The sequence below is a fragment of the Phyllostomus discolor genome, chromosome 5 (assembly GCF_004126475.2).
Source record: "Phyllostomus discolor isolate MPI-MPIP mPhyDis1 chromosome 5, mPhyDis1.pri.v3, whole genome shotgun sequence".
Taxonomy (NCBI): Eukaryota; Metazoa; Chordata; class Mammalia; order Chiroptera; family Phyllostomidae; genus Phyllostomus; species Phyllostomus discolor.
Window position 1 is genome coordinate 22,034,420 of NC_040907.2, and position 25,204 is coordinate 22,059,623.

General features: G+C 48.8%; 1 protein-coding gene across 1 annotated transcript in view; it reads right to left on the reverse strand.

Annotated features, from left to right (window-relative positions):
• Positions 1–25,204, reverse strand: part of CSMD2 (CUB and Sushi multiple domains 2) — a 555,419-nt gene that overhangs the window by 488,105 nt on the left and 42,110 nt on the right. Inside the window, exon 2 of the mRNA XM_028512433.2 lies at positions 10,733–10,949. Within this exon, the coding sequence (XP_028368234.1) occupies positions 10,733–10,949 (217 nt within the window). The remainder of the gene's footprint in view (positions 1–10,732; positions 10,950–25,204) is intronic.

Below are 25,204 nucleotides of genomic sequence, written 5' to 3' on the forward strand. Positions count from 1 at the left end.
TACCAAGATTCAGAGTTTGCAAGGGCTAAATGCCTAAGGACACACCAGCTACAAAGACAGATAAACCCAGGGCTCTCAGAAGTCCAAGTTTGTGCACAAGTTCATGTCTCACTTACGTAAAACCCAGCCAATCAGCGGCAGTTGGGGGAGGGGTGGGTTCTACTTCATCAAGTCATCCAGGCATCCAGGCCTCTCCCATTTCCTGTCTCCAGGGAAAGTAGAGCAGAAGTTCACAGGGGAGCTTTCCCGGGCCGGGCCTGGGAGGGGTGTCTGTTATTTCTGTCCCCTCTCTGCTGACCACTGAGCTACCCAGATGCAGGGGAGTGGGGGCTGGGAAACAGCATCCCTGGCTGGACGGCTGCTTCCCTCGGGCAACTCGACGCTATGGAGGAGAAGCAAACATGGCGGTGGACAGTTAGCTTTCTGGGCCACACTGCTTAACAGGCCATCGGGAAATGCACCCTGATGCTAAAGACAAATGGGGAACTGCTGGAACAGCCGAGGGTGGTCACTGCCCAGGGCAGACACAATCCGAGAAGATCAGGAGCATTTTATAGCCCTTCTGCATTCATCTCTCTGGCGTCACTCCATCACCTAATCCCAGAGCTGGAAGGAGCTTTGGAGCTCCGCTAAACTTAAGTCTTCAATTTAGAAGTCAGAAGAGGAACTGGCCCCGAAAGGAACAGGATCTGGTGAAGATCACCAGCAAACCAGTGGCCAAGCTGGGGTGGAGCCCAGGGCTCCTCGCGCTGGGCCTGGTGCTGGGCGCCGCCTCTCGTGGCAGTTCCGACCCACCCGAGGAAGAAGCACACTGGCTCTCTGTTCACTTAAAAACTGAGAATTGGTTTTCTTTTCTGTTTAGTTCTAAGGGAAGAAGGAGGTCAACACTTCGGAGGTATTATGTGGGTACCATTTCTCCTGACGAAGAAACAGAGTAAAGTCTAGAATTACACGTCCAAACCTGCCTGGGTTAGCAGAGGCCCTTGCACAGCACTTTCTGGTGTCCCAAAGGTTCAAGGAATAAGGGTTGAGGATAAAGAAGCAGATGCTTTCTCAACCTCAGCAACAGCCCCATTGGCTGCCACCTGCAACAAAGGGGCAGAGGAGGGTCGAGGAGTGGCCCACTCCATTCTGGGAGAAAGTTGCATCTTTGTTTTTTTTTAAGATTTTATTTATTTATTTTTAGAGAGGGAATGGAGGGGGAGAGAGAGAGAGAGAGAGAGAGAGGGAGAGGGAAACATCAATGTGCAGCTGCTGGGGTCATGGCCTGCAACCCAGGCATGTGCCCTGACTGGGAATTGAACCTGTGACATTTTGGTTCGCACCCTGAGCTCAATCCACTGAGCTACGCCAGCCAGGGCAGGAAGTTGTATCTTTGACCAATACCTGGTGACACTGTGGGCAAGACCCAGTGTGGGGAGGGTGGTGGGTGGCACGGCCTTTTGGCCTGAGATTCAGGCTCCAAGGGGCCTTAAATTTTGGCGGCTATTAACGAGCATACTTGGCAAATGATCACGGTAAGGTTTTGTTACAAAAACAGACTTCAACCTTGAACCACAGGATCCTACTGCGAATGGAGAGATTGCTCAGGACCCCAACACTGCTGCCCGCCTGGCTTTGTGTATCACTGGCTGCCAATGCCAACCCCCACCATGTCTGCCCACACCCACCCTTTGGCATCAGGTGACAGAACATATGGCAGCTCCCTAGGTCACTGCAGTGGGTGTCCCAAGTCCCAAGCCAAGTACACCTTTCTTCCTCCCCTTCCACAACCCTTCATCCCTGGGTATGGCTGTGCCAACCTGTGTGAACTTGGGTGTCAAGCAGAATCAGGGGGTTTGAATACAGCTTCCCCAAGGCACGTAGCTTCTTCGTGACTCAGTCTTCTTAGCCAACAAAATGGAGATGACACTTACTACCTCTGAGAAATTGTGAGGATTCCAGGAGATATGGCCCAGAACACCCCTGGTGCACAATAGGTAAATGTTTATTCCAACCCCCAACCCTCCTCTAGGTCCATCTAAGTCATCGCAGCTCATAGTTCAAGGGGGTAAACAGAATGTCCCTCCCACGGACCGGCAGTGTTCCTCGGCCCAGCACTGCTCCGCAGAGGCTGCGCACCCATGGCACACGCCAGTGACCTCAGGGGGAACCTCGGTGAGCGCCCAATGCTTTGCCTGGGGAAAGACCGCGAGAAAAGCCAGCCACTGCGATCCAGACAGATGGGCTCCTGCCGGGTCCCAGGCAGCCCTGTCCCGCAGGCTCCGCCTCTCCGCTCTTCAGCTGACGGACGGACACCACTCCTCGCTAATCGCTAATCGGAGATAACCTTCCTGATTAAATACAAAGCTCCCACTGACAGGCTAGCCTCCGGACGGCAGATCTGCCAGCGTTTAGGATGAATCCAACATATTTACTTTTCAGATGTTAGGGGTTTGATAAAATCCATAATGCCTTTGGCCTCAAGCTCTCTTCCTATTAATTATTAAACCCTTGTGTGTTTCGAGGGTAATTGAATCCATGTTTCTAATTAGTTTACACTTAATTCATCAGAACAATTTTTAAAGGGCTGATGGATGTCCCAATAAGCCTCATGGGCAGTTTAATGAATCTGTAGTTAAAAAGAAATTGGACACACACCAAACTGTTGGCAGCGGTTACCCCCAGGGAGCGGGCTGGGACGAGGAGGCACTCGTGTTTTTCTCCACACGAAACACTGCTGCGCTGCCCGACTTTTCGAAAGTAGCGAGTGCCCGTTACTTCCACTGCGTTAAAGAAACTGCTTAACAAGGAAAATGGAATGAATTTTTAAAAAGGAAATAGAATCAATGCAAATGAGTCCCAAGCAGTGAGCAGGCTCCTCGGTGTGGAGGGGAGAGCCTGGTTTCAGGCTGTAGGAGACCCATTAGCCACTTAGCAGCTTAGAGAACTTAAGACACTAAACCCCATAAAGAAAATTAATACCATCCATCTCATGGGTGTGTTGTTGGATTATTAGATAACACTTGTAATGTCTGGTTAAGAACTTCTGGTGTGCCTCTACTTCCCTCAGGACGTGTCACCAGCTCCCGAGCGCGGCACAGAGGACCCCCGGGGATCTGGCCCAGCCGCACCCCCACTCCCCACTATGCCCCACCTACAGCAAACCCACTGTCATTGAGCCCCTGGCCTTTCTCTTGTTTTTCACCTGGGCCTGTGCACATACTGTTCTCTTGGTCTGAAACACTCTAGCGACCCCTCTTTCCATGCCCTATTAAGGGATCCCTTCACCAGCGAGCATTCGTTCATTCATTCCATAAACATTTGCTGAGCACCTACTACAGGCCAGGACCCAGAGATAGAGCGCAGGGGGAAACAGGAACAGCCCCTGCAGTCAAAAAGCTTACAGTCTTGTGGGAAATACACGCAAATCAAATGATCACACACACGCACGAGTAAAGCCATAGAGGGTGGCCGGAGGTGCTCTGAGGAGCTACTATCACAGGGGGGTTTGGCCAGGGTGAGAAGTAGGGGTGTCTCAGAGGACTCCCGGGGGACGGAGTGACGAGTGAGTTAAGATAAGAAGAATGATACAAAGGGGCAAGTGGAGAGAAGACACTCCAGGTCCCCGGATCAGAACCTACGAAGATCTACTCAAGGCTGGGTCAGGCTCCCCAGTCACTGCATTCCAGACTATCTTGGCCTCTTTGTTTGCCGGTCTCCTTTAAAAGATCAAAAGCTCCTTAAAACCAGAGGCCGTCTCGTTAACTGCTGTATCCCCAACACTTGGCATTCCTGGCAGGCATCCAATAAAGGTTGAATAATTAACAGTGAAGGAGTGAATGACTGCGTCTAGCATGACGGCTGACCCGTTACAGGCGTCCTGTGTCATTATTTCTTCTTTGTCCTTTCCAGCGTCCTTTCTCTGCTGCAGACCTAAACGAGGTCTGCTTTCTCATCCCCGTGGGCCCTCCCTGCCACCTCCTGCCCACAAGAGCTCGTTCTCCAGGAACTCTGGGGACAGGACCCTCCGAGAACAGCCCCACTGACGTACGAGGCACGCTTCCTAAGGAACCTAGTAAACAGGCTCTTCAGGGGGCTTCTGCGGCGACACATATTCCTAAGAAGACGGTAAATCTGGCAAATTGGCGATTTTTTTACAACTTCCAAACAGGTGTCTAACGCCCGTTGAGTGAAACCTGCAGCCAGCTCCAAATGACTCACTGCACTGCACCTTAGGCTGACGACAGAATGTGCATTGCCAGTAATTGAGGGAATGCGTTCTCATGTTTCCCATAACTTGAGCCCAAATGTCTAAATTAAGGGATGCTTAGCTGTGCTTAACTGGTGCAGTCATCACCAGGCCCTATAAACCTTCCAGTATACAGCGATGCAGTTTATTAGCAATGTCTTCCTAGATTATGCTCGCTGGTGTTCCGTTAGAAAACTTCATTCCACGTTAAATTGCAATGCGGTCGGACGTCTGCCAGCACGGAAAGGCCATCTGATTGTGCGAAAGCAGAGACGCACGGATTGTTTCAGTAATTCATCCAGGCGGGGCTGACACTGCATTCTCTGGAAAGGCTCTTTGTTCTTCCCTTGCCGATTTCCAAACTCCTACAGCCTTCCCAGCCTTCAGGACCAGCTCCTGCTCCCACTTCCCACTCTGATCCATTATGAGAAGAATCTGATCAGCTCCTATTGTAAATTTAATTTCAACCAGCCAGACGCTGCCTTCTGGCACCCTGGGACGCTGCTGCTTGTGAATAGCTCTAGATGAAATGTGAGATGCTTTCAAGAAGATGGCTGTGAACTCCTGGTGGAGAAAGGGAGTCGCCGGGAGACGAATGGCATCTGCATATACAACAAGCTGTGCGCAGTGTGCCCGTTGGCACCTCTTTGTGGCCGATGCCAGGTGCAGCTTCCCGTACCTAGCATCGCTGAGAGCTCTCCCTTTCTCAGAGGAGGAAACTGAGGATAAGGGCCAGAGTGACTTGCCAATGGCAAGTGTCTGGGGAGGAGGTGGGACTCAAACTTGTGTCATCCTCCTGCAAGGTGTCTATTCCACTCACGGCTCTGCCACAGCGAGACATGGGAGAAGCCTTGACTCCCGGCCTCAAGGAGCTGAGAGTCCAGTCAGGAGGGAAGCTTGTTGCTCCCAACACAACCCGTGGGCAAACAGCTAGAGAAAGGTGAGTTGAACAGGGTTGGGAAATGAGGTGGGGAGGTGACTCTTCTACCTTGTGCTGGAATGCCTCCATAAATTAAGTGAAAATGGTCAGTATTGGAAATACAGGAAAAGAGAAATGCACAAAGAGCAGAATTGCAAAACTTATGCCCCTCCAGTTGTTGGTAATAAACAGAGAAAACACTGAGTGATGAAAGCAGACAAAAACCCACTGCAGCCTCCTGGGTGGTTCCGCCCCACTGCGGGGCTACCACGGGATCAGTAACGCCGCTCACAGGGAATGACTCCGCTCGACCCCAACACCCTCTTCAGGGTCTGTCCTCCACTCATGCAGTTCCCTCATCTACATGGCTGAGCCCCAGATGAAGTGTCAGGACAGGCACTACGGCCCCCTGGAACAGTCCTAGGGTCTGGGTCCTAGGAACAGAAGGACAGGGGAGTGTGAATTGCATTTATGGAGCACTAAGGGGTCTGTCACAGGTGGCTCACGTGCAGCAACCCTGTAAGGCAGGTCAGCGTCACCTCCATTCCATCGATGAGGCTCAGAGCGACCAAACCTTGCACAGGTCATAGTGCAAATCAGTGCAGAAGAGAGCCTGGCCTGTCTGCATTGTGCACTACTGTCTCCCCAAAGACCCCATGAGGGGAGGTGACCTCCCTGTTCTGCTGGATGATGGAAGGATAATGCCAGTGCGGCAAACATGCCAGTAGGCCGTGAGAACACATTTTGCTGGACACTGGAATTCACTGCACGCTGATCTGGCTTGGTTTCTGCCTCTAAATCAGACACTGTGGAGTCATCCTCCACCCCTTCCTTTCTCTTATTCCCACTCCACAGCATCTTCTCTCCTCACCGGTGCAAATCCACCCTTGACTCCAGGGACAACCCTTTCCCATAAATCGCACAGATCCTCAGCACCGTCTCTTTTCCTCATTGTTTGGGAAAGGCCACCACCATTTCCTGCCTGGCCTGGCAGTCGCCAGTCTGGCTCCCACCCCGGAGCAGGCTCCACACTGCAGCCAGACTGTGCCAAACGCCTCTGCTTCAACACCTGCATCAGAAGGGCACCTACCAACCCCTACAGCGAATATCCTACACCATGGAAAAGATTGAGTGTTTTAAGACCATGAACAAGATGAGAATGTCTACTCTCACCACTTCTGTTCACTATTGTCCTGAAGGCTCTACCTAGTGCAAAACTTGTTTTTGAATAAATGCAACCAGATAGGGAAAGAACTAGAACTGTTTTTATTCACAGATATATTTAAAAACCCACTAGAACTGTCAATAACAAATGCAGCTAGGTCATGGGATACAAGATCAATGTACAAAAATAAATGGTCCTGGCTGATGTGGCTCAGTGGAGTGAGCACGGATCTGCGAACCAAAGGGTCCCAGTTCAATTCCCAGTCAAGGCACATGCCTGGGTTGCGGGCCAGGTCCCCAGTAGGAGGTGCATGAGAGGCAACCACACATTGATGTTTCTCACCCTCTCTCCTTCCCTTCCCCTCTCTCTAAAAATAAATAAATAAAATCTTAAAAAAATAAATGGTATTTCTAGATAGTATTAAATATTATCAATGAATAATTCAAAAATAAAATTAAATTTAAAGTAATTCTACTCACAATAGCATCAAAAAGAATAAAAGTCTTAAGAGAAATGTCCAGTTCAGGGTGGAGAAGCAAGACAATATGTTAAGCTTCCCTTCAAACTAACCCCCTAAATTCTCATGGCAATAACCTAAGGTGTACAAAAAGGAAGACTACACATGTGCATGTTCGAAACTAGGAAAAAGACAGACACCCACGTGCTACAGTCCCTGAGGAATTTATGTGAGGTGCAATGCCGGAAAAACCCGATGAAGAAAAAGGCCAACTGGACAAGATATTGACAGAGAAATACAGTTTAAAATGTGTTCTGAAGAAGTCACTTCAACCCAGTAGAATAAAAACCACAGAAAAAGCAAAGAAAACTTACACTTTCTGAAAGCAGAAAAAATAACAGTAAGAAGTTTAAAAACACAAAGCATAAATATCATACAAGTATCACACAAAAGAGCAAATATACCAGTCATCACCAAGAGATGTGAGAGAATTAAACTTTCCTGTTAAAGAGTCAAGACTCTGAGGGAAGATTTAAAAATAAAAATCCACTCTATCTTATACTAGGAGACACATCTAAAACAATGACATAGAAGTATTAAAAAGAGAGAATTGGCAAAGAGGGACTCAATGAATGCAAACCTAAAAGAAAACGAAGGTAGTGATATTAGTATAAAAGTAGAAGTTCAGGCAAAAAAAATTGGGGATAAACAAAATGTTTATATCAAAATATATACATAATTCACTCTGGAGATCTAAAGCTTAAAAATACACGCTGAAGAGTATAACATCAAAATATATAAAATAGCCCTGGCTGGTATGGCTCAGTGGATTGAGCATGGCCTGAGAATCAAGAGGTCTCCAGTTCGATTCCCGGTCATGGCACATGCTTGGGTTGCAGGCCAGGTCCCCACTGGGGGGCATGGGAGAGGCCACCACATACTGATGTTTCTCTCCCTCTCTTTCTCCCTCCCTATCCCTCTCTAAAAAGAAATAAATAAAATCTTTAAAAATGTATATATACACACAAAATAACAACTTAGAAATAAAAGGAGAAATGGACAAAAACAACAGTAAAAATGTAAAAACAACACACTGCTTATCCTCAACAAACATCATTTAGACAATAAAAATTAGAAGAATTAAATTATACTAACAAAAATTTTCCCCTTCAACCAAAGAATCTATGTTCTTTTCAAATGCTCATAGAGTAGTTACATAAAAATAATTTTACACTGTGAAAATAAAGTGAACAAATTCTCCAAAGTAGAAATCATAACCTAATCATAGTGCAATACAAATGGATAATAATTTTTTAAGCCTAAAAAAATTACTGGAAATTTTGAGGAAAAAAACCCTCGAGTCAAGGAAGGAACAAAACTGCAATTAGAGACTCTTCCCACAATGCCGACTCTCCATCACAACGAATGGGATATGGTCGAAGTTGTACTTAGGGGGAAATGCTTCTCAACGTTTTTATTATCAAACAAGAAATAATGAAACTAATTCAATCCACAAAATCAACAGAAGAGCAATATCAGCCTGCGGTGAGTGGAAGAAAAGAATGAATACAGATAAAAACCAGAAATCAGTAAGTGAGATAACAGGGAAAGAAGAAAATGGACAAAGCCCCAGAGCTGGAACCTTTGCAAGACCAGACAAACAGGCGAACTTCTGGCGAGGAGAACAGACACACACGCACAGGCACAGGTGCGAGAACAGGGACACGATCCCAGACACCGTGGAGACGGATACCTTTCGGGGGACCAATTCTGCACCGATACCCTCGACAATCTCCATAAAACGGAAGATTTCCTAGACAAACATACATGAAGAAACTGCTTCATGAACAAAAAATTCCACAAAAACCCGGGGGTCCCCACCACATACACTTGCTATCCCCTGCCCACACCCAGAAGAGTGTCATTCCAAAAACCTTCAAGGAGCACATTTTCCGTGCTGTCTGGGTTATCCTCGGGGTCATTTCCCCTGGAGTGTCCTCCCAGGTGTGAGCTCCTCTGCTCCGGGGCTGCCGAGAGGCAGGGCACTCTCTCCGGCCCTGCGCTGGCTGGGCCTGAGTGCCCTTGGCTCCTTCTGAAGTAGATCAGGAAGGTGACAGAGTGGAACCCAAGCAAGGATGATCTAGTGAAGGTACAAATTTGGGGACCCTCCCCCCAAACATGGCTGGTTGGCCAGAGGGGGCTGTGTGGGGGCCAGGTACACAACAAGCCAGGGCCTTCCCCACCAGGACCCCCTCCTTTGGTCATGAACCCCCACACTTCCGGGCGAGCCCCAACTCTGGCGAGTCTTCCAACACTTCACTCGGAGCCAGCAAACCCACACGTCAGACACAGAGGTCTGACCACCTACGTGTGCACTCTGCCCCAGCAGGCAGAACTGGAAAGTCTGCCCCCAGCCGCCCATACCCCAAGCACCTCATCAGCCTGATCGGACGTTGTATCGGATGACTGTATCGAACAGTCATTCAACGTTCATCGAAGTCAATGCAGGTGCCCTCCACGGTGTCACTGAAGCTCAGCATCTGATGTGAGGGCTCACTCCCCTGTGACCTCATCCCGTCTCATGATTTTAAGCACTATCTATCAGTCCCAATCTCCCAATTTAATCTCCAGCCCCTTGTCCTTGAACTCTAATCTCACATAAACTCAAGCCCAGGCCTGTCTCTCCATTAGCATATAACCTCTATGAAGACAGTGGCCTTGACTTGCTCACTGCTACATCCCCAGCACCCAGGCTAGTGTCTGGAACATAATAGGTGCTCATTGGTGGAATATCTGTGGAATGAATGAGGGAAGGCGACTCCTGTCCCTTCACCCAAGTTTCACTGAACACCTACTGTGTGCCAAACCCAGCTGAGTATCAAGGGAGATGGATAAATCCAGTCTTGTCTGAAAGAGACTCCTAGTTGGGGTGCCCCACCTCTGCCGCAGGCTTGGCAGCCTCACCTCTGCACTGCCCAGAGAGGGCAGCTTGGCCGAGAGAAGAGGGGTGGGGCTGCCTTGTTAGTGTTGTCTGTGACCCTGCTGCAGGCATCTTAAACAAAGCCTGAGGTTAAGGACTTGGCAGGGAACCTCTCATTAGTGCATCATTAATTAGCACCCCAACCTCCTCAGGACTGGGCTGATGAGCCATCAACCCTTTGGCTTCCTGGGGAGCCCAGAGCCTGGCGGGCAGGACTAGGGCAAGGCTTGCAATGGAGCAGGGGCAGGCCAGAGTCAACGGAATCTGAGAGCGATGACTCTGGAGCCTTTACCTTTGCCCCAGAGAAGTCTGCCCTTTCTGCAGAGATGGCATCTTCCTCCTCTGTCTCCCTCCTCCACGTGACCCCCGGCCCCTGCTTGGGAGGCGGCTCCGGGTTACAGGAAAGCAGCCCCACCTTCTCCAATGTTTTTCACTCTCCATCGACCGCAATGGGGCTTGAGAGAGTGGGATCGTTCCCAAATTTCTGACTGCACACCCCCAGCCAAGGCCACACAATGCAAGGCAAATTCCAACAAAGCATGAATAGTTTCCAAATATAACAGGATGCAAGACACAGCCACTATTATTTTTAAGACACACTTTAACTCATATCTCATGGGTTCGAGGGGAGAAAATTAATTTCTGGGTGCACAAAGAATATACACCAACAGATATACAGACATATACGCATACGTACACAAAATCAGTTCTCAGTAGAAAAACTTGAATTTCTCTATGACCCTTTTATGTGTTCTGTCTCGTCTTCCCCAGCATCCAACTCATCAACCCTGCCTGTTAGGCACTTCTAAGCAGGAGAAGGGAGCAGGGAAACGTAAAGAAAGCAGAGGAGTTGAGCGGCGGGCCTCATCAAAACAGGTCTTTGCTAAAGACCATAAATCCTCCACCCCAGGGGGCTCCTCCCCGCAGCGAGCTCGGCTCAGGGCCCAGACGCCTCCTGTGGGGAAGAGGGCAGGTGGTACCTGGTTCGCAGGTTCTCCGGCTGCGGTGGGCCATCAAACACCGACAGGACATCAAAGTCCTCCTCCAGGGCGAAGGACTGGAAGACGAGCTGGATCCTATGTTGGTCCTCCGCGGTGATGGTCCACGTGCAGTTGGCATAATTGGGGTAGCCGTACGGGAACCCTGGGCTCTCAACGGTCCCATTGGGACCCTGCAGTTGGAACGTGCAGTTCTGGCCTGAGAGAGAGAAAGGGAGCAGTTCAGTGTGGCCGAAGCACTCCTACAAGCTTCCAGAGGGACGGGGCACCGTGTGCGAGATTCATGAGCCCGCTTTCCCAAGCGCTTCCCCTGGGCTAGCTCTGCGCTGGTCACAGAGCAGGGGAAGGTGGGCGGCCGATACGGAGTGCGAGCGGGTTGTGCCTGGCATAAACGTGCATCCTTGCAGCCGAGCCTCAGAACAGCTCCGTGAGGTAGCACACGGAGGCTCAGAGACAGGCACATCAAAGACAACCAGGCCGGGCAGAGCGTGGACTTCCCCTCTACGTGAGACGCCGGCGTGACGCTTTCAGACCTCCCCCCTCTTCCGCAGCCCGCTGAGTCTCCGGGCCTTCATCTCAGCTCCTGGCCTCTCCTCTCACTCTCCACAGAAAACAGAAGCCACCCGTGGGGATCCCCAGTTCCAAAGCCATCTGGCCTGCCCCACGCAGACTAGACATTCCTTCTTCCTGCAGAGGAACACCTCTCCTCTGATCTAAACATGAAGGACAACAAAAAAGTGGTGGGGGTGGGGGTGTTCCTATGGAAAGTAACCTCACAGGGAGATCCAATCAAAAACTCCTAAATGCTGGGTAGCCATGCTTCGGGCCTATAATTTCTTTAGTGAAAGGTTTTTTTTATCTTTGCCTTAAGCAAGCCTTGTCCCTTCTTTCTGTGCTTAACACACCTCTGAAATGCCTCTTTTCAGACTCTTCTGGAGAAAAACCACCCTCAAGAGAGCCCATATTCTCGTTGCCCAGTAATCCCATCCCTGCCTTGCTTTCTCCTGCCTTCCTGGAATCTTCCTCCTGTTCCCTAATTCCAAATGCATAAAAGAAGCTGCAAACTGTCCTTCTAGGAAGCATTTCTAAGACTCTTGAGATCTTGCTTCAAGGCATATCCTCTGGCTCAAGTAAAAGTTTTTAAAAATTATTTATAGGTCTGAACATGCTTGTATCAACAACATAATCTTTCCGTGTGCCCTGCAGATCCAATTCCCCCTCTTCTTCGTGAGCCTTATATACGGTTTTCTCTTCGGCACGGTGCAAACCTATGCTTACACATTTCCTCTCCATGAGAACCTTCCATTTTAAATGCACGCAAGACCCCATCATTAAGAAAGCAATTGCCCACTCCACGCCTCATCCCTCCAGCCTTATCTCTGTCTTCCTCTTTGCAGCCAATTACTAGAAAACACAACCTCTCTGTGATTTTTGTTTCCATCTCCTTCCTTCCCATTCACCCTCCAGCCCTGTTGCTTCCACGTTCTGGTCCCAGGGACCTGCCCAAACAGGTCGCTGCTTGGGTCCAGCAGGCCTTTTCGGTCTTCCTTTAACAGAGTTCTTGCTCAGCTGCCTCTGACACTGTTGTTCACAAACACCCTTCTCCTGGAAACATTCCTGCCAGGCCAGAGGGCTCAGGTGGCTCTGTGCATGCACACTGCCTGGGAACAAGGCTGACATGTAGATTCTGACCCACGAACGGCATGTGGGTGGGGCCCGAGTGTCTGCTGCCCTCACTCCTTCCCTGGTCTTGGAGGGAAGCTGCTGGCAGGGACGTCATCTTTGCTCTTCAATAAGATAAAAGTCACTTAAGGTCTGCAAGGGTCTCTGCACAGTCAGGCCCCTGGAGACCTCTTAGTCTCGTGTCCACTAGTTTCCAGACAAACCCCGCCCTTCTCCGTCCTTTGTAGTGACTACACTCTCACTGCACAACCACAGGACTTTTGCATATGCTGTGTTTTCCCTGCCTGGAATGCTCTTCCTTCCCTTCCTGGCATATTTATCTTCCAGATCACAAGTCAAACCCCCTATTGCATGCTCTCATGGCACCATAACCTCTCCTTGGTAGCACTTGTTACAGAAGCAAACCTCCACACTTCCATGTCATTATTTCACAAATATCTGTCTCCTTGCCAGGATGTATGTTCCTGGAGAAAGCAGGCTGTGTGTGAGTTTTCCCATTTTTACAGCCACACATCCAGCTCAGTACCAGGCGTATGATAAGTTCTCAATAATTTAACATACTGTTTGTATTTGGTGGGTGTTTGGTTAGGCGTTCTTAACAGCTTTCCGTATGTTGACCTGTTTAATCCTCCCAAAGCCCTATAAGGTGGATACTATCAATATCACTCCCATTTTACAGGCGAGAAACTGAGGCAAAGAGAAATTAGAGGAGGGGGCCCAGGCACACTGTTACTCGCAGGTGGGATTTGCATGTAAGCCGCCCACTTCAGATCCACCTTCTTAACTATGATGCTGACAAACTGACTCAACCTAATTTGTTCAGGCCCCTTTTTAAAAGTTAGGGATTAACCTACAAAGGACAATTAACCTCTAAAATGAGTAATATTGAGAAAAGAAGCCTTAACACAACATATCCCAGTAAAAGAGAAAAAGTCCAGGTCTTCTGAACAAACACTCAATAAGCATCTAATAAAATAAGGCATGTAAACCTGATTAAAATAGGCATTCAGGACCGGGAGAAAGACTATTTCCTTCATCGTGATAAAGCATCACTTTAGAACAATTATCTACACCGTGCTTCCAGTGAAGCACCTGATTGAGATCAGGAATGAGAGAGAAATGCCACCATCACTTCTGAGATGTCACGCCTGTTGGAAGAGCCCACACAGCACGAGGAAAGGCGATGGGGGGGAGGCACCCACATGGTTTGCAGGCGACGTGTTAACACACCCAGAAAACCCAGGAGAATCAACTATAATGTTGTTGGAACTAGTAAGAAATTTCAGTCAAGTAGCTGAATGCAAAATACATACACAAAATCAAAAACATTTCTGTATGCCAAAGACGGATGAAAATATAACGAAAAAATGTTGTTTATGATAACTACAAAATGCATGCAATAAATAGAAAAAAACTTAATAAAGAGCATGTAGGCACTGTATAAAATAACTTTCATAGAGGGATGAAGGTTTTTGAATAGTTGGAGAGACATAGCATAATCTTGAGTGGAAAGAATACTGCAAGGTTAATTTAGAATATTAACCTTTTGAAAAGGTATTGAAAAGTTAATTTATAAGCTTAATGCAATTCTGATCAAAAGCCTGATGGCTTGTTTTAAATTTAGTAAAATTATACCTAAGTTTAACTGGAAAGAGAGTTACACACAAAAATTTTAAAGGTAGTAAATGTGATGTGGTAGTCTTATCCCACAAGACACAGAACAGAACCATCAAATGATGCTTATGAAAATAGTGTGGCCATGGTCCAAGAGTGGACGGGCAGAACATGAAACGTTATTGCAGGATTAGCCTTAATACATGTATAAACTGAAATATGTGTAGGGCAATATCTAAAAATCAATGAGAAAAGAAAAAAACATTGAGAAAAGAATTATCTCCTCAACTCACACCACGTACTAAAATAAATTCCAGATACAATAAAGGGATATAAGTTTAAAAGAAATGAAGCCAAAAAAATGATTAGAAGAAAATATAGGCAAATAATCCTGTAACTGTAATTCTCTGAACAAAAAAGCTGTGGAAGACACTATAAGATTGATGTGGAAGCTACTACAAGGTTGATAGTTTTATTCAAAAAGTATTCGTGGTGGTATGTGAAAAACAGAATCAAAACCAAAAGGCACACAGAAATGTGAGGTAGAAAGTAATGTCCTTGATGCAGAAAGAACTCTGACTGGTCGATAGGAAAACAGCCAGCGCTGTCGCTGAAAGGCTGGACAGAGTCTTGAACAAGTCAGTTCACGAAAGAAGACGTAAGGAGCCCAGAAACTAGAAAAACAGTCACCCACAGTAACCATGAAATAAGACTTCCATCTCCACGACTTCCAAAGGAGTCCCCCTAGTTCACTTCCCTCACTGGCAAGGACCCCCGATCTTCTCGGCTCCCACTCTAACCCCTGCCTGGTAATGGCTCTGTATCACGTCATTCGTTCGCTCACACATGTGTGCATGCATGCATTCATTCCTCTGGGTTACACCTGTGATGGACCATGGGCTGAGACCACAGGCTAGACGTAAGCAAATACACCCACATCGCAGTTCCCTGCGGAAGGGATGCACCGAGTACTTCCGGAGCACAGATCCCACAAAAGCTGCACCTTCAGGGCTACCCTCATCATGTCCTGGACAGCCATTGATGCCGACATTCGCCACCATCACAGCACCCCAGACTGCTGGCTCAGACTGCACCCCAGGTCTGTAGTTTCTGACTCAGCATCTGGGTGCAAACGATGAGGAAACAGGTGCAGGGGGCTCAGAACAGAGCCCCAGGGAACACCTTCCACATACGAAGGACAAAGGACAAGATGACAGAGTAGGGGGCAGGGAGGCCAGCAGAATGGTGGGAAGAAACCCGGAGGGCAGGGAAAGGTGACCTGATGTGTGGAACACTAGAGAGAGGCTGAGATGAGGGTCTTGGAGGTCGCTCAGTCTGAGGTCTAAATGGCCCCTCTGGGTGTAAGGACGCAGAGAGTGGGAGCTTTGCCCTGGTCCCCGCTTCATCCCCAGTGCCTAGGATTCAATAACTTTGCTGAATGGATACATGAATTTTAGCAAAGGCAGGTGGGGAGGTAGCCAGGGGCCAGATTATAGCAGGTAAAGGCAAGATCAGCTGCTGAGGAGGTGGAGGCCATTATACTTTCGATAGTAATGTATACGTTTTTTTTTCATTTTAAAAAATTTGGAAAATAATGGCAGGAATAAAAAAGAGGAAACATTATAATCTCACCTTCCAGAGGCAACTGCTGTTAATATTTTCATTTATTTTTTTCTAATTTTCTAATGCCGTATTTCACACTGGTGAGATAATGTATATTTAATTTTGTGTTCTCTTTTCTCAGCAAATTATTCTTCAAATTACAAAAGGCCGTGGGCCCCTGTGACGCGCGCAGACAGGCAGACTTGCAACAGAAAGGCTGATCCCCCACCGCTCTCCCTTCTCCCTTCCACCCGATGCACAGCAGCTAAGGCTCACAGGCAGGCAGGTGCGTGCCCTTCCCCAACCTTCTCCTCTCTCCTGCAATCAGATGGACACGGTAAGGGTGAGTTTTTATTATTTTGTTTCCAAAATGTAATTGGAGTTTTAGCTCATTTCTCGGCAACTTGCTTTCTCACTTAATCCATCAGGGACCCCTTCCAGTTCAGTAGATACATCTCTAACTTATTTTGTATACAAATGAGTAGTACTCCACGGCATGGATGTATCTCAATTTATTGAACCACTCTCCTGCTGATGGCCGTTCAGGTCATTTCTTGGTGTTCTTTTGCAACAACTCAGTAAACATTATAACATGCGCTTCTCCCCGAGATATTGAATCTGCTGATAAACAGCATTTTAAATGGATGCACAACATTCCAATATGCGGTATACTGGAATTTACTCAGCCATTCTCCTATTGTCAAACAATTCAATTGTTTCTGGGTTGTTTTCCCTGCCATAAATAAGACCCGGACTCTTCTTAGTAAGGTCCAGGGACAGCATGCTGGTCAGCGTAGTGGAAAACGCTTTCCCATGGCCAGAGTCCCAGAACCAACGCTGGCTTTCTCGGAAGTGGCCTCCAGCGTTGGCTTCGGGGGAGGGGTGGCATTGTCCATATTGGGTTGGCTGACCTCTGCGACAGGCATTGTCAGAGGCAGGTTAGGTAGGGCCAGAAGCCGGATTCATTTGGAAAGCTCCCTGAAATCAAAAGTATGTTAATGCAGGGGTCTCCAACCCCTGGGCTGGAGACCCGCACCACACGGTGGCCCGTTAGGAACTGGGCTGTGAGGGAAGCTCACCAGAGCTCCGCCTTCTGAGCCCACCACCCGCTTGCCTGAGCTCCGCCTCTTACCCTCCCTCCCCGCCCCATGAAGAACCAGTTCCTGGTGCCAAAAAGGTTGGGGACCGCTGTGTTAGGGAGTTCAGAAAGTTACATAACACTGAGCAGCCATTCCAGATTGAAATGCTCGTGGAGCGGGAGCCCACGCCAAAGTGGCTAAATGTCCTTTCATGCCTACGAAATGCTGAAAAGCCTTTCTTGTCTTCCAAGGAAAAGCCCACCTGTCCCTCACGTCTAGTGACCAGCTTGCTGCCCTGTAGACAGAAAGGCTGCTATAGACTTTCCCCTGGGGGCCCCTTGCGTTCCCTTCTCAGTACCCAGGACGGGGTCTGCCTTCTCTCACCCATGCCTCTAAGTCAGTGCAGCCACCGAACGTAGCCCAGACCCACTTCAGGCTCGAGGACAGTCCTGGAGAAGAACCAGACTCTTCAGGTTGCTGTCCATGTGGTTTGACTTTGGGTGACTTCCCTAGGACAGACCTCCAAAAGTGCAGGCTCCTGGGTCAAAGGACAAGCTCTTTCTGAGGTTTTGGCTCTGGATCTCCCATTTGGTTTCTTCCCTTCCAGGAAACGTGCACCAACTACATTCTCAGCAGCCACGTGCAGGAATGCCTCCCTCAAGGCGTATTCACAACACGGTCTGTTACCTCACTGAGAAGTTTTTGCCCACGTGACAGGTGCAGAAGAAAGATCCTATCTTATTTTATTTAGCATCTCTTTGTGACTCAGATTCAACATTTTTTCCTAACCTTTCCTAGTGATTTCAATTCCTCCTTTTGGAAACTATCTGATAATCTCTTTGGCTCGTTTTTCAATGTGGAGTTTATTTTTTTCTTAGTGATTTACATATTATATCCTCTGTGCGTCAAAGGCAGTACATGTGTACCTTCTGTAGTGATCTTGGCCTTTTCACGGTGCTTCACACAGAGGTTTCTCAGTTTTATGTACTTAAACCCTCTCTAAGCTCTTACCCTGTTCGTCATCAACTTGCACTAACTCCTTAAAGAATCAGGATCTCACCCTCATCATCTTTACTGCAAACACTGTTTTCTGTCTGGTTGTGTGCTTGCCTTTGTTTGGCCTTGGATGGTTCACGCAGATTAGAATGTTCACTTTGTAGAGGCAGCTGCAATTACCTGTCTTTTTCTTGGTAGCTTGTTTCCTCTGGTGACGTCTGGAGAGATTTCACTCTGGCTTCTCGTCTCACTCAACAGGAAACGCCAAGTCTCTGCTGTGCCTCGAAAGCCCTATCTGAATGGACATGCACTGACTGCCCTTGCCCTCTTCTCCCGTCTCCCATCTGCTCATCACTGGGACTACCATGCTGCCTCCTGGCTGTCCCTTAAGCTCCCCCCACGCCCACCTTGGGACACACGCGTTTGCTCAAGTTCAGCCCAGAAAGGCCTTCCCCCACGCCCTCACTTCCTTCAGTATGACTCAAATACCACCTCCTCAGAAAGCACGCTAAATAAAGCTCCCTCCCCCTAAAACCAGTGCTCTGCAGCACTTAGCACCCTCTGACATACATGCTCCCCTTTGTGTTCTGTCTCCCCTCACCTGCCGCTAGAACGCAGCCTCCAGGACAGGGGTCTCGTTTGTTCTCTGCTCTCTCTCCAGCTCTCAGGCCTGCACCTACACAGAGCAGATGCTCGCAGAAGAGCTGCTGGTTAAGTGAACGGATCATGGGTATTAATCGCCCATCTAGCTCTCTGCTTGGAATGCTCTCTCTCTAGTTCCTTCACCCAGCTAACCCCAGGCACTTTAACACTGGCTGCCTCCTCCAGGAAGCCTTCTGGGAACCCTCAAGACAATGGCCAGTGTTCTTCCTTTGCCTGCTCCTTGGGAGTGAAAGAATGAGTGACTATCACTGCCTTCACCAATGGTGAGATCGTGGCGTGTTTACGCAGCTTCTCCTCTAGCAGCCTCCTTGAGGTCGTCTTTTATCTTTGTCTCCAGCACCTCGCGCAGTGTTTGCCCACAGCAGATACTCGGTACATATTTTCAGAATAAATTATCTTTAAAAATAATACTCAGAGAACACCTACCAACTTCACTTGTCTGTGTATTTATGGTTCTGGAGGTGTCTTCGTGAAAAGGTCACAGAAAGGTCTTGGGTTCAAATTTCCATTATGTCAACTTAATACTTTATATAAAACTCTTTAAACCTTAGTTTCGATACCTTTACAATTAGCACCCACTTTTACAGATTAACGTGCTGATATCTGTACCTGATACACTGTCAGTGATCACTAAATACCAGCTAATCTTTCAATAAAGGTTCAGACTTTTCATTATATATAGTCCTAGTCACATCTTGTTAAGGTTATTCTCAGACATTTTATGCTCTTTTTGTTGCTCTAGTGAATGACATTTTTCCCATAATCTTTTGTCCTAGCTGGTTATTACTGTATACAGAAAACCTATCGATTTTTATACATTCATCTTGCATCCAGCTGGGTTTCTGAACTCTTATTAATTCTAAAGATTTCACAGTTGACTCCCTTGGGTGTTTTAGGTGCACAATCATGTTGTCGACAAATAATGATAATTTTGAGGACATAGCTCTTTTGACTAGTTTGGCAGGAAAATCCAATTGGATTCTGCAAATATTTATTGACTGGTAAGGTCAATTTTGGACAAATTTAGTCTTAGGTGCCAGTGGGACATCCAGATGGAGATCGGCAGAAGGCAATTAGGTCTGCAGACTGGAATTTGGGAGCACAGCCTGGGCCGGAGGCGTGGATTGGTCGGAGATGTGCTATCAGGGAAACCGGCCTCAGAGGAAATGCAGAGGAGGGCAGCAGATGCAGGGCAGGTAACCACGCCAACTGCAGGTGTCTCACCTGGCACGTGGGGAGCCGACTAGACCCCTCGAGTCTACAGCGGGACTCTAGCCCAGCTCCATGCATGCCTTCTGCCAGGGGCACCTTGTCGGCACAGGCGGGAGGAACAGGGGTCAAACCGTGTCTTGGGCCTTCTGCAATTACCCTTTAGGAGTGGACCAGAGGTGATGTCACAGCCACAGAGAAGCTGGCATCGAGCCTCGAAGCCCATCTCCCTGACGCATCACGCTTCCATCACACCAAATAGCTCATCATCTGCAAACACCCCAGGCCCTCTCAGGCCTTTCCAATGCCTGGCCCTTCTCCTAGGCCGCCTTTTCCCTGCCTCCTCAGCCTAGCAAACCGCACTCACTGTTCCAGATCCAGCTCACACAGCACCTCCTCTGAGGGGCCTCCTCGTGGTTTCGTGGGCAGCTAGGTTCTCCCTCTCCCTCTCCCTCAACAGCCATCCACCAAATTCCAGGCTCTTCCCTCCCAATCGGTGCCTTTCAAAAAAAAATGACATGACACTTAAAATCCTCCGGGTAAAGCCCTAGATCCTAAATATGGCACACAAGAGCACCCTCAAGCTGGCCCCTGCTCCTTTCCCAGGCTTCCCTTCTTGCCACTCTTTCCATTAAGTGCCACTCCAGCCCGAGCCAGGTTCCATTTGGTTCCTTTAATGCTCCACACTCTTTCGCTCACTCTGAGTCCTCAGACTTGCTGTTCCCTCCGACGGAAGCATCCTTTCCCCATCCTCTGGCCTGGCCAACTCCTATTCATCTTTTACATGGCAGCTGAAACTCCACCACCCCCAGGAGAACGTACTGCCCTCTATGCTGCGTATTGTCCTCATCCCAACACACACCCAAATACACATGCTGCTGCATGTCCTCCCCGCACCCTGCACCTCCATCTCCACACGCAGCACACACGGCATCGTTTGGTGTCTGTCTTCCTTAAGAAGGGCGGACTCCTTGGGACAGAAACCACGTTCTGTCACATTCACCCTGATCCCCAGCATGCTGCTTGGACAACGGTGCCCGGTACAGATGTGCATGATGACTGTTCCTTGCACACAGCTCTTCCAGGTCACAGGTCCCGCTGACCTGCAGACCCAGGGCTCCCCCACAGTCCTGCTCCTGGGGCCGAGCTCAAGGCCCGGTACAGACTGCTGACGTGCCATGAGCTTTGGATGACAGAATGATCACAGGTGTTTTTGCACTGATTTCTTTTTTCCTAGCAGTCTTAACAATCAGAGAAATTTCCAGTAATATGTGACAGCTTGGTCCAGGGTTTCTGAACCTCAGCGCTGCTGACATTTTGGGCAGAATAATATTTTGTGGGGGACAGCCCTGTGTGTATTAGATGTTTAGCAGCATCCCTGGCCTCTACCCAGTGAATGCCAAATAGCACCTCTCCATCGTGACAACCAAAAGTGACGACAGGCATGGCCAAGTACCCGCTAGGAAGAAAAATCACCCCTAACTGAGAATCAGTGGTCTAATGCTTAGCTGTTCTGGAGTTCTTAATGAAAGCTAGAAATAATCTCTCCAGACTAATATACATGGGAATCTAACCTCCCACTTTTTCATTCATTTCAGGGGCCCCCCCCCGACCGAAGAGGCCTGTCCTTGGGCCTCCTAGACCGGAGGTGCCTCACTTCGTTGTGCCATGACCCCATTTGGCAGCCTAGGGAAACCTTCTCAAATGATGTTTTTCAATGCATAATACAAAATATAGAGAATTATATTGATATGCAGTTTTCAAAGCATTCTGAAAACTGATCATAGTAAGACAGGCACTCCTTTATGAGTGCAGTGCTGACAGGCTCTGGCCCTGGGCCGGCACACACTGCGGTTTGAGGCATCGGGGCCACGTCTGGACAGCTGCAGCCACCGCACCGTTCCACGGCAGCAGCTGTGATCGCATCGGCGGCAAGTTCCCAGGTCCTGCTAACACTGCTGCACTCTGTGGCCTTAACTCATGACTGGCAGAAATGCTAAGTTTCAAAAGGAGATGAAGGAAAAAAAAGATGCGATTCCATTTAAGTTAGGCACCCTCCCTAGATTCTTTCAAGAGCCCAGAGGTCCAAGCCAAATTCAATCTCCCATTCGGCAGGTAGGAGGAGGGCTGCGTGGCTACAGACCCCGTGTGCACAGGGGTGAGGCGATGAGAGGGGTGAACTCGGCACGTGGTCCGTGCCCTGGAGGAGCTCGCCATGGAGGACAGAGACAGACAGACAGAGTCCACTTTACTGACGGCGTCTCCGCCTCACCAGTGGTTCGGGGGACCTCGCTGTTGGATCCCAGGGAAGTAGCAGAGAGCACGTATGCACGCACCCAGACAGGACGGGTGCTTTTGTGCAGGTCTGAGAAGGAAACCAACATGTACCCACGTGCTTCACTAACGTTATCTCCCTAACATTTGCAATGACCCCACCGAATGCACTCAAGGTCAAACAGGCAGCAGTGGGAGACCTGGGTTCAAACCTAGATCTGTGCAAAAGCAAAGCTCAGGTCCCTCCCCCTGTGAGGTTCTATCAGGGGTGCCCAACCTCTTGACGTCCCTGGGCCACACTGGAAGAAGAAGAGTTGTCTTGGGCCACACATTAAATATACAAACACTAATGAAAACTGATCAGAGAAAAAAAAAGGTTTTAAGTAAATTTATGATTTCATGTTGGGCCGCATTCATAGCCATCCTGGGCCACATGTGGCCTGCAGGCTGCAGGTTGGACACCCGTGCCTAAGGATTCTTCCACATGCCGTCTGGGGACATCCTTCCAAAGCTTAGGTACTCTGCACCGCATGCTGGGGGCCAAGTCTGGGATTTACTGAAAAGAGCTTCATGCAGTTGCTGCACCTCAGGGACTGGAAACAAAGCAGGGTCTCCCTCCTCTCTAGCCTGGGATGCATGCAGCAAAGGTACAAAACAATGTGTGACAGACAGGGCGAGGCAGCAAGCCTATCCCTGTACCACATCCAGTCACTCGGTGGAAACAAGCCCAGGCTGCTCAGCTTCCTGCTTCTAACTCCAGGCTCTCTGATTCTCCTGCACATGCTGAACACAGAAGCCACTACTGTGGACCAGATATGATGTTCCCTGCCTGGTGATGCAGACGCAGCTCGTTTGTCATTGTTTTGCGCCAACAGCAGCCAGGGGTCATTTATTATGTTGACAGGGGAATCCTGGACCAGCAGAGGTATCTCAGCATTGCTGATGCCAGAGTCTCTCATTCCCTGAGTCATGCTACAGCCCTGGATCAGCACTGAGAGAAGGGGCCAGGTGTCTGGGGACAGCTGCCTCTGCCAGGCTGGTCCTGCTCCTGGCTGGGTCTTTCAGAATGAACATAAGGAGCTATCATTGCATTCTCCTCAGCTGAGAACATGTCTGAGCAGTGGCTTTGGTCCAGGGCACTAGCTGAGCACAGGGCCTGCCACACAAAAATTCAGGGCTTAGCATACACTTGATTCATGCACTGGTTCGTTTAAAAATTAGCACTGAGCACCTACAATGTCTCAGGTACTACTCCTTTTCCTTCCACAAGCTCGTCATGCTCTTGCCTCAGGGCCTTCGCACGTGCTCCCTTTTCTTCTGCAAGTTTCCTCCCCCAACCCCCAGATACAGCAAAGTTCTCCTCCTTTAAGTCTTTGGTCAACCTGGCCTTCTCCATGAGGTCTACCCTGACTACCCTCTATGAAATCGCAACCCTACTGCTCTCCTCATCCCCAGCACCTCCTATCTTCTTTGCCTTTTATACGGTTTCTCTCTTCCATTCCTGCGCTACTCTACAGCAGCGATTTTCAACTGGTGTGCCTTGAGAATTTTTAAAACATGCAACACCTGACTAATTTAGTCGAAGGCGCTGGCCTCTTATCCCATACATTGTCGAGTTAAAAAATGACAGCAGCCAACACAACAATAGCCACTCAGTGTGAATGAATCAAACTCATACCTTTTTGTCAGATCAGTAAAATATATATTTGCAGGTGTGCTGCAGAGTTTTAGTAATTAGTTCATGGGTGCCGGGAGCTGAAGAAGGTTGAAAATCACTGCTCCGTAGAACACTGTTACATAGTTTACCTGTATGTTGTGCTCACTGTCAATGATCTGTTTCTTCCTGCTCAAATATTCAATTCACAAGAGCAAAGCCTTTGTATCAGTCACTGGTAAATCCCAAGTGCCCAGAATAGTGGCCAGCACATAGTAGGCATGTAGTAAATAGTCAATGAATGAACTATAACCTGGTACGCTCACATACAACTCCTATAGACCCATTTCCTTAAAGACCTAAGATGCCAAACCGGCAGCTATGGCCCTGAGAGCAGTCTGTATGGGAAGAGTCCCAATCCAGACCCCAATGGAGTCAGACCTGGGGAAGGGGCCCCTCGGGGACACTGCCCACTGCTTCCACGGCCATCTCCCCGCCAGACCGAGCTCCCTGAGGGCAGACAGCATGGTCTGTCTCCTTCACCCACACGTCCTTGAGGGCCCAGCACAAGACTGCCCAAGGAAGCAGGCGTCGGGAAGCACAAGGTGAAGGAATTTCAGCCATCATTTATCAAGTACTGTCCATGTGCCCGCACAATGCTGAGCCCCTTATTCACATTCTTTCTTCCAAGGCTCCCTAAAATGTAGGTATTAGTTCTGACCCTGTCTAACAAGTGAGATTTGGGATGAGTAATTTGTCCAAGCGTACATGCATAATAGATGGCAATGCAGGGGTTCAAACCCAGGCTTGTCTGACTCCTGAGATGGAGATCTGAAAGTGTGTGTTCTACCCCAGCAGTGGGGTGAAAGCCAAGAAGGGAGAGAGGGAGGCAAACAGGAAGAGGGGGAGGGAGGGAGGAAGAGAAAGACGCAGGAAAGAAGGAAGGGTACAAGAAAGGAGGAGGAAAGGAGGGTGGGCGGGCCACATGCCAGATGGAGCAGAGCGGTCTGGACGAGCTGACCGGAGCCGAAGAGCTGCTCCTCCCTGCTGGACACGAACCCACCACAGCTCTGCCCCTTCCTCCTCACCCAGAGTGAGCCCAGAGACGGCGCCTCTTATTCTAGAATAGACTTCATTTCAATTAATTCTTTTTAATCCCCCCCCTCTCTCAGCTTGAATGAACTAAGGGAAAAATAAATTTGAGTGGGTAGACAATCTAAAAATTGTGTCAGGGAGTAGTGGAGAAATGTACTTCCTCTGAAAATCCCTATAAAAAGGAACCATCACGGCTCCATCACTGCCCCCCACCCACACATGTGCACGTTGTGGCGAACACTGCGATTAGGCTGGGCATGTGAAGGAATCTGCTTTAGAACCTGTTCCAGTCACCTGGCTTTCGCTTAGAACATGTGTGTGGCCATTCCCGCAGACACCCAGTGCTGGCCTTAGGGGCCTTCACTCACCTTGGCCTCCTCCAACCTGGTCAGTCAAAGCCACAGCCTACATACCTGCCTGATGTCCCTGTAGCTTCCTTGGTCCAGCAGAGAGCCCCACCCACAGGCAGTCGGCATATGAAGTTACTCAAAGGGCTTCTGAGAGAACTGCTCTGCAGAGTTCTATGAATGAGTGTTGGAGATCCTTCAGGGACTCCAGAAATCCTGCCAATGCCCCATGCCCCCT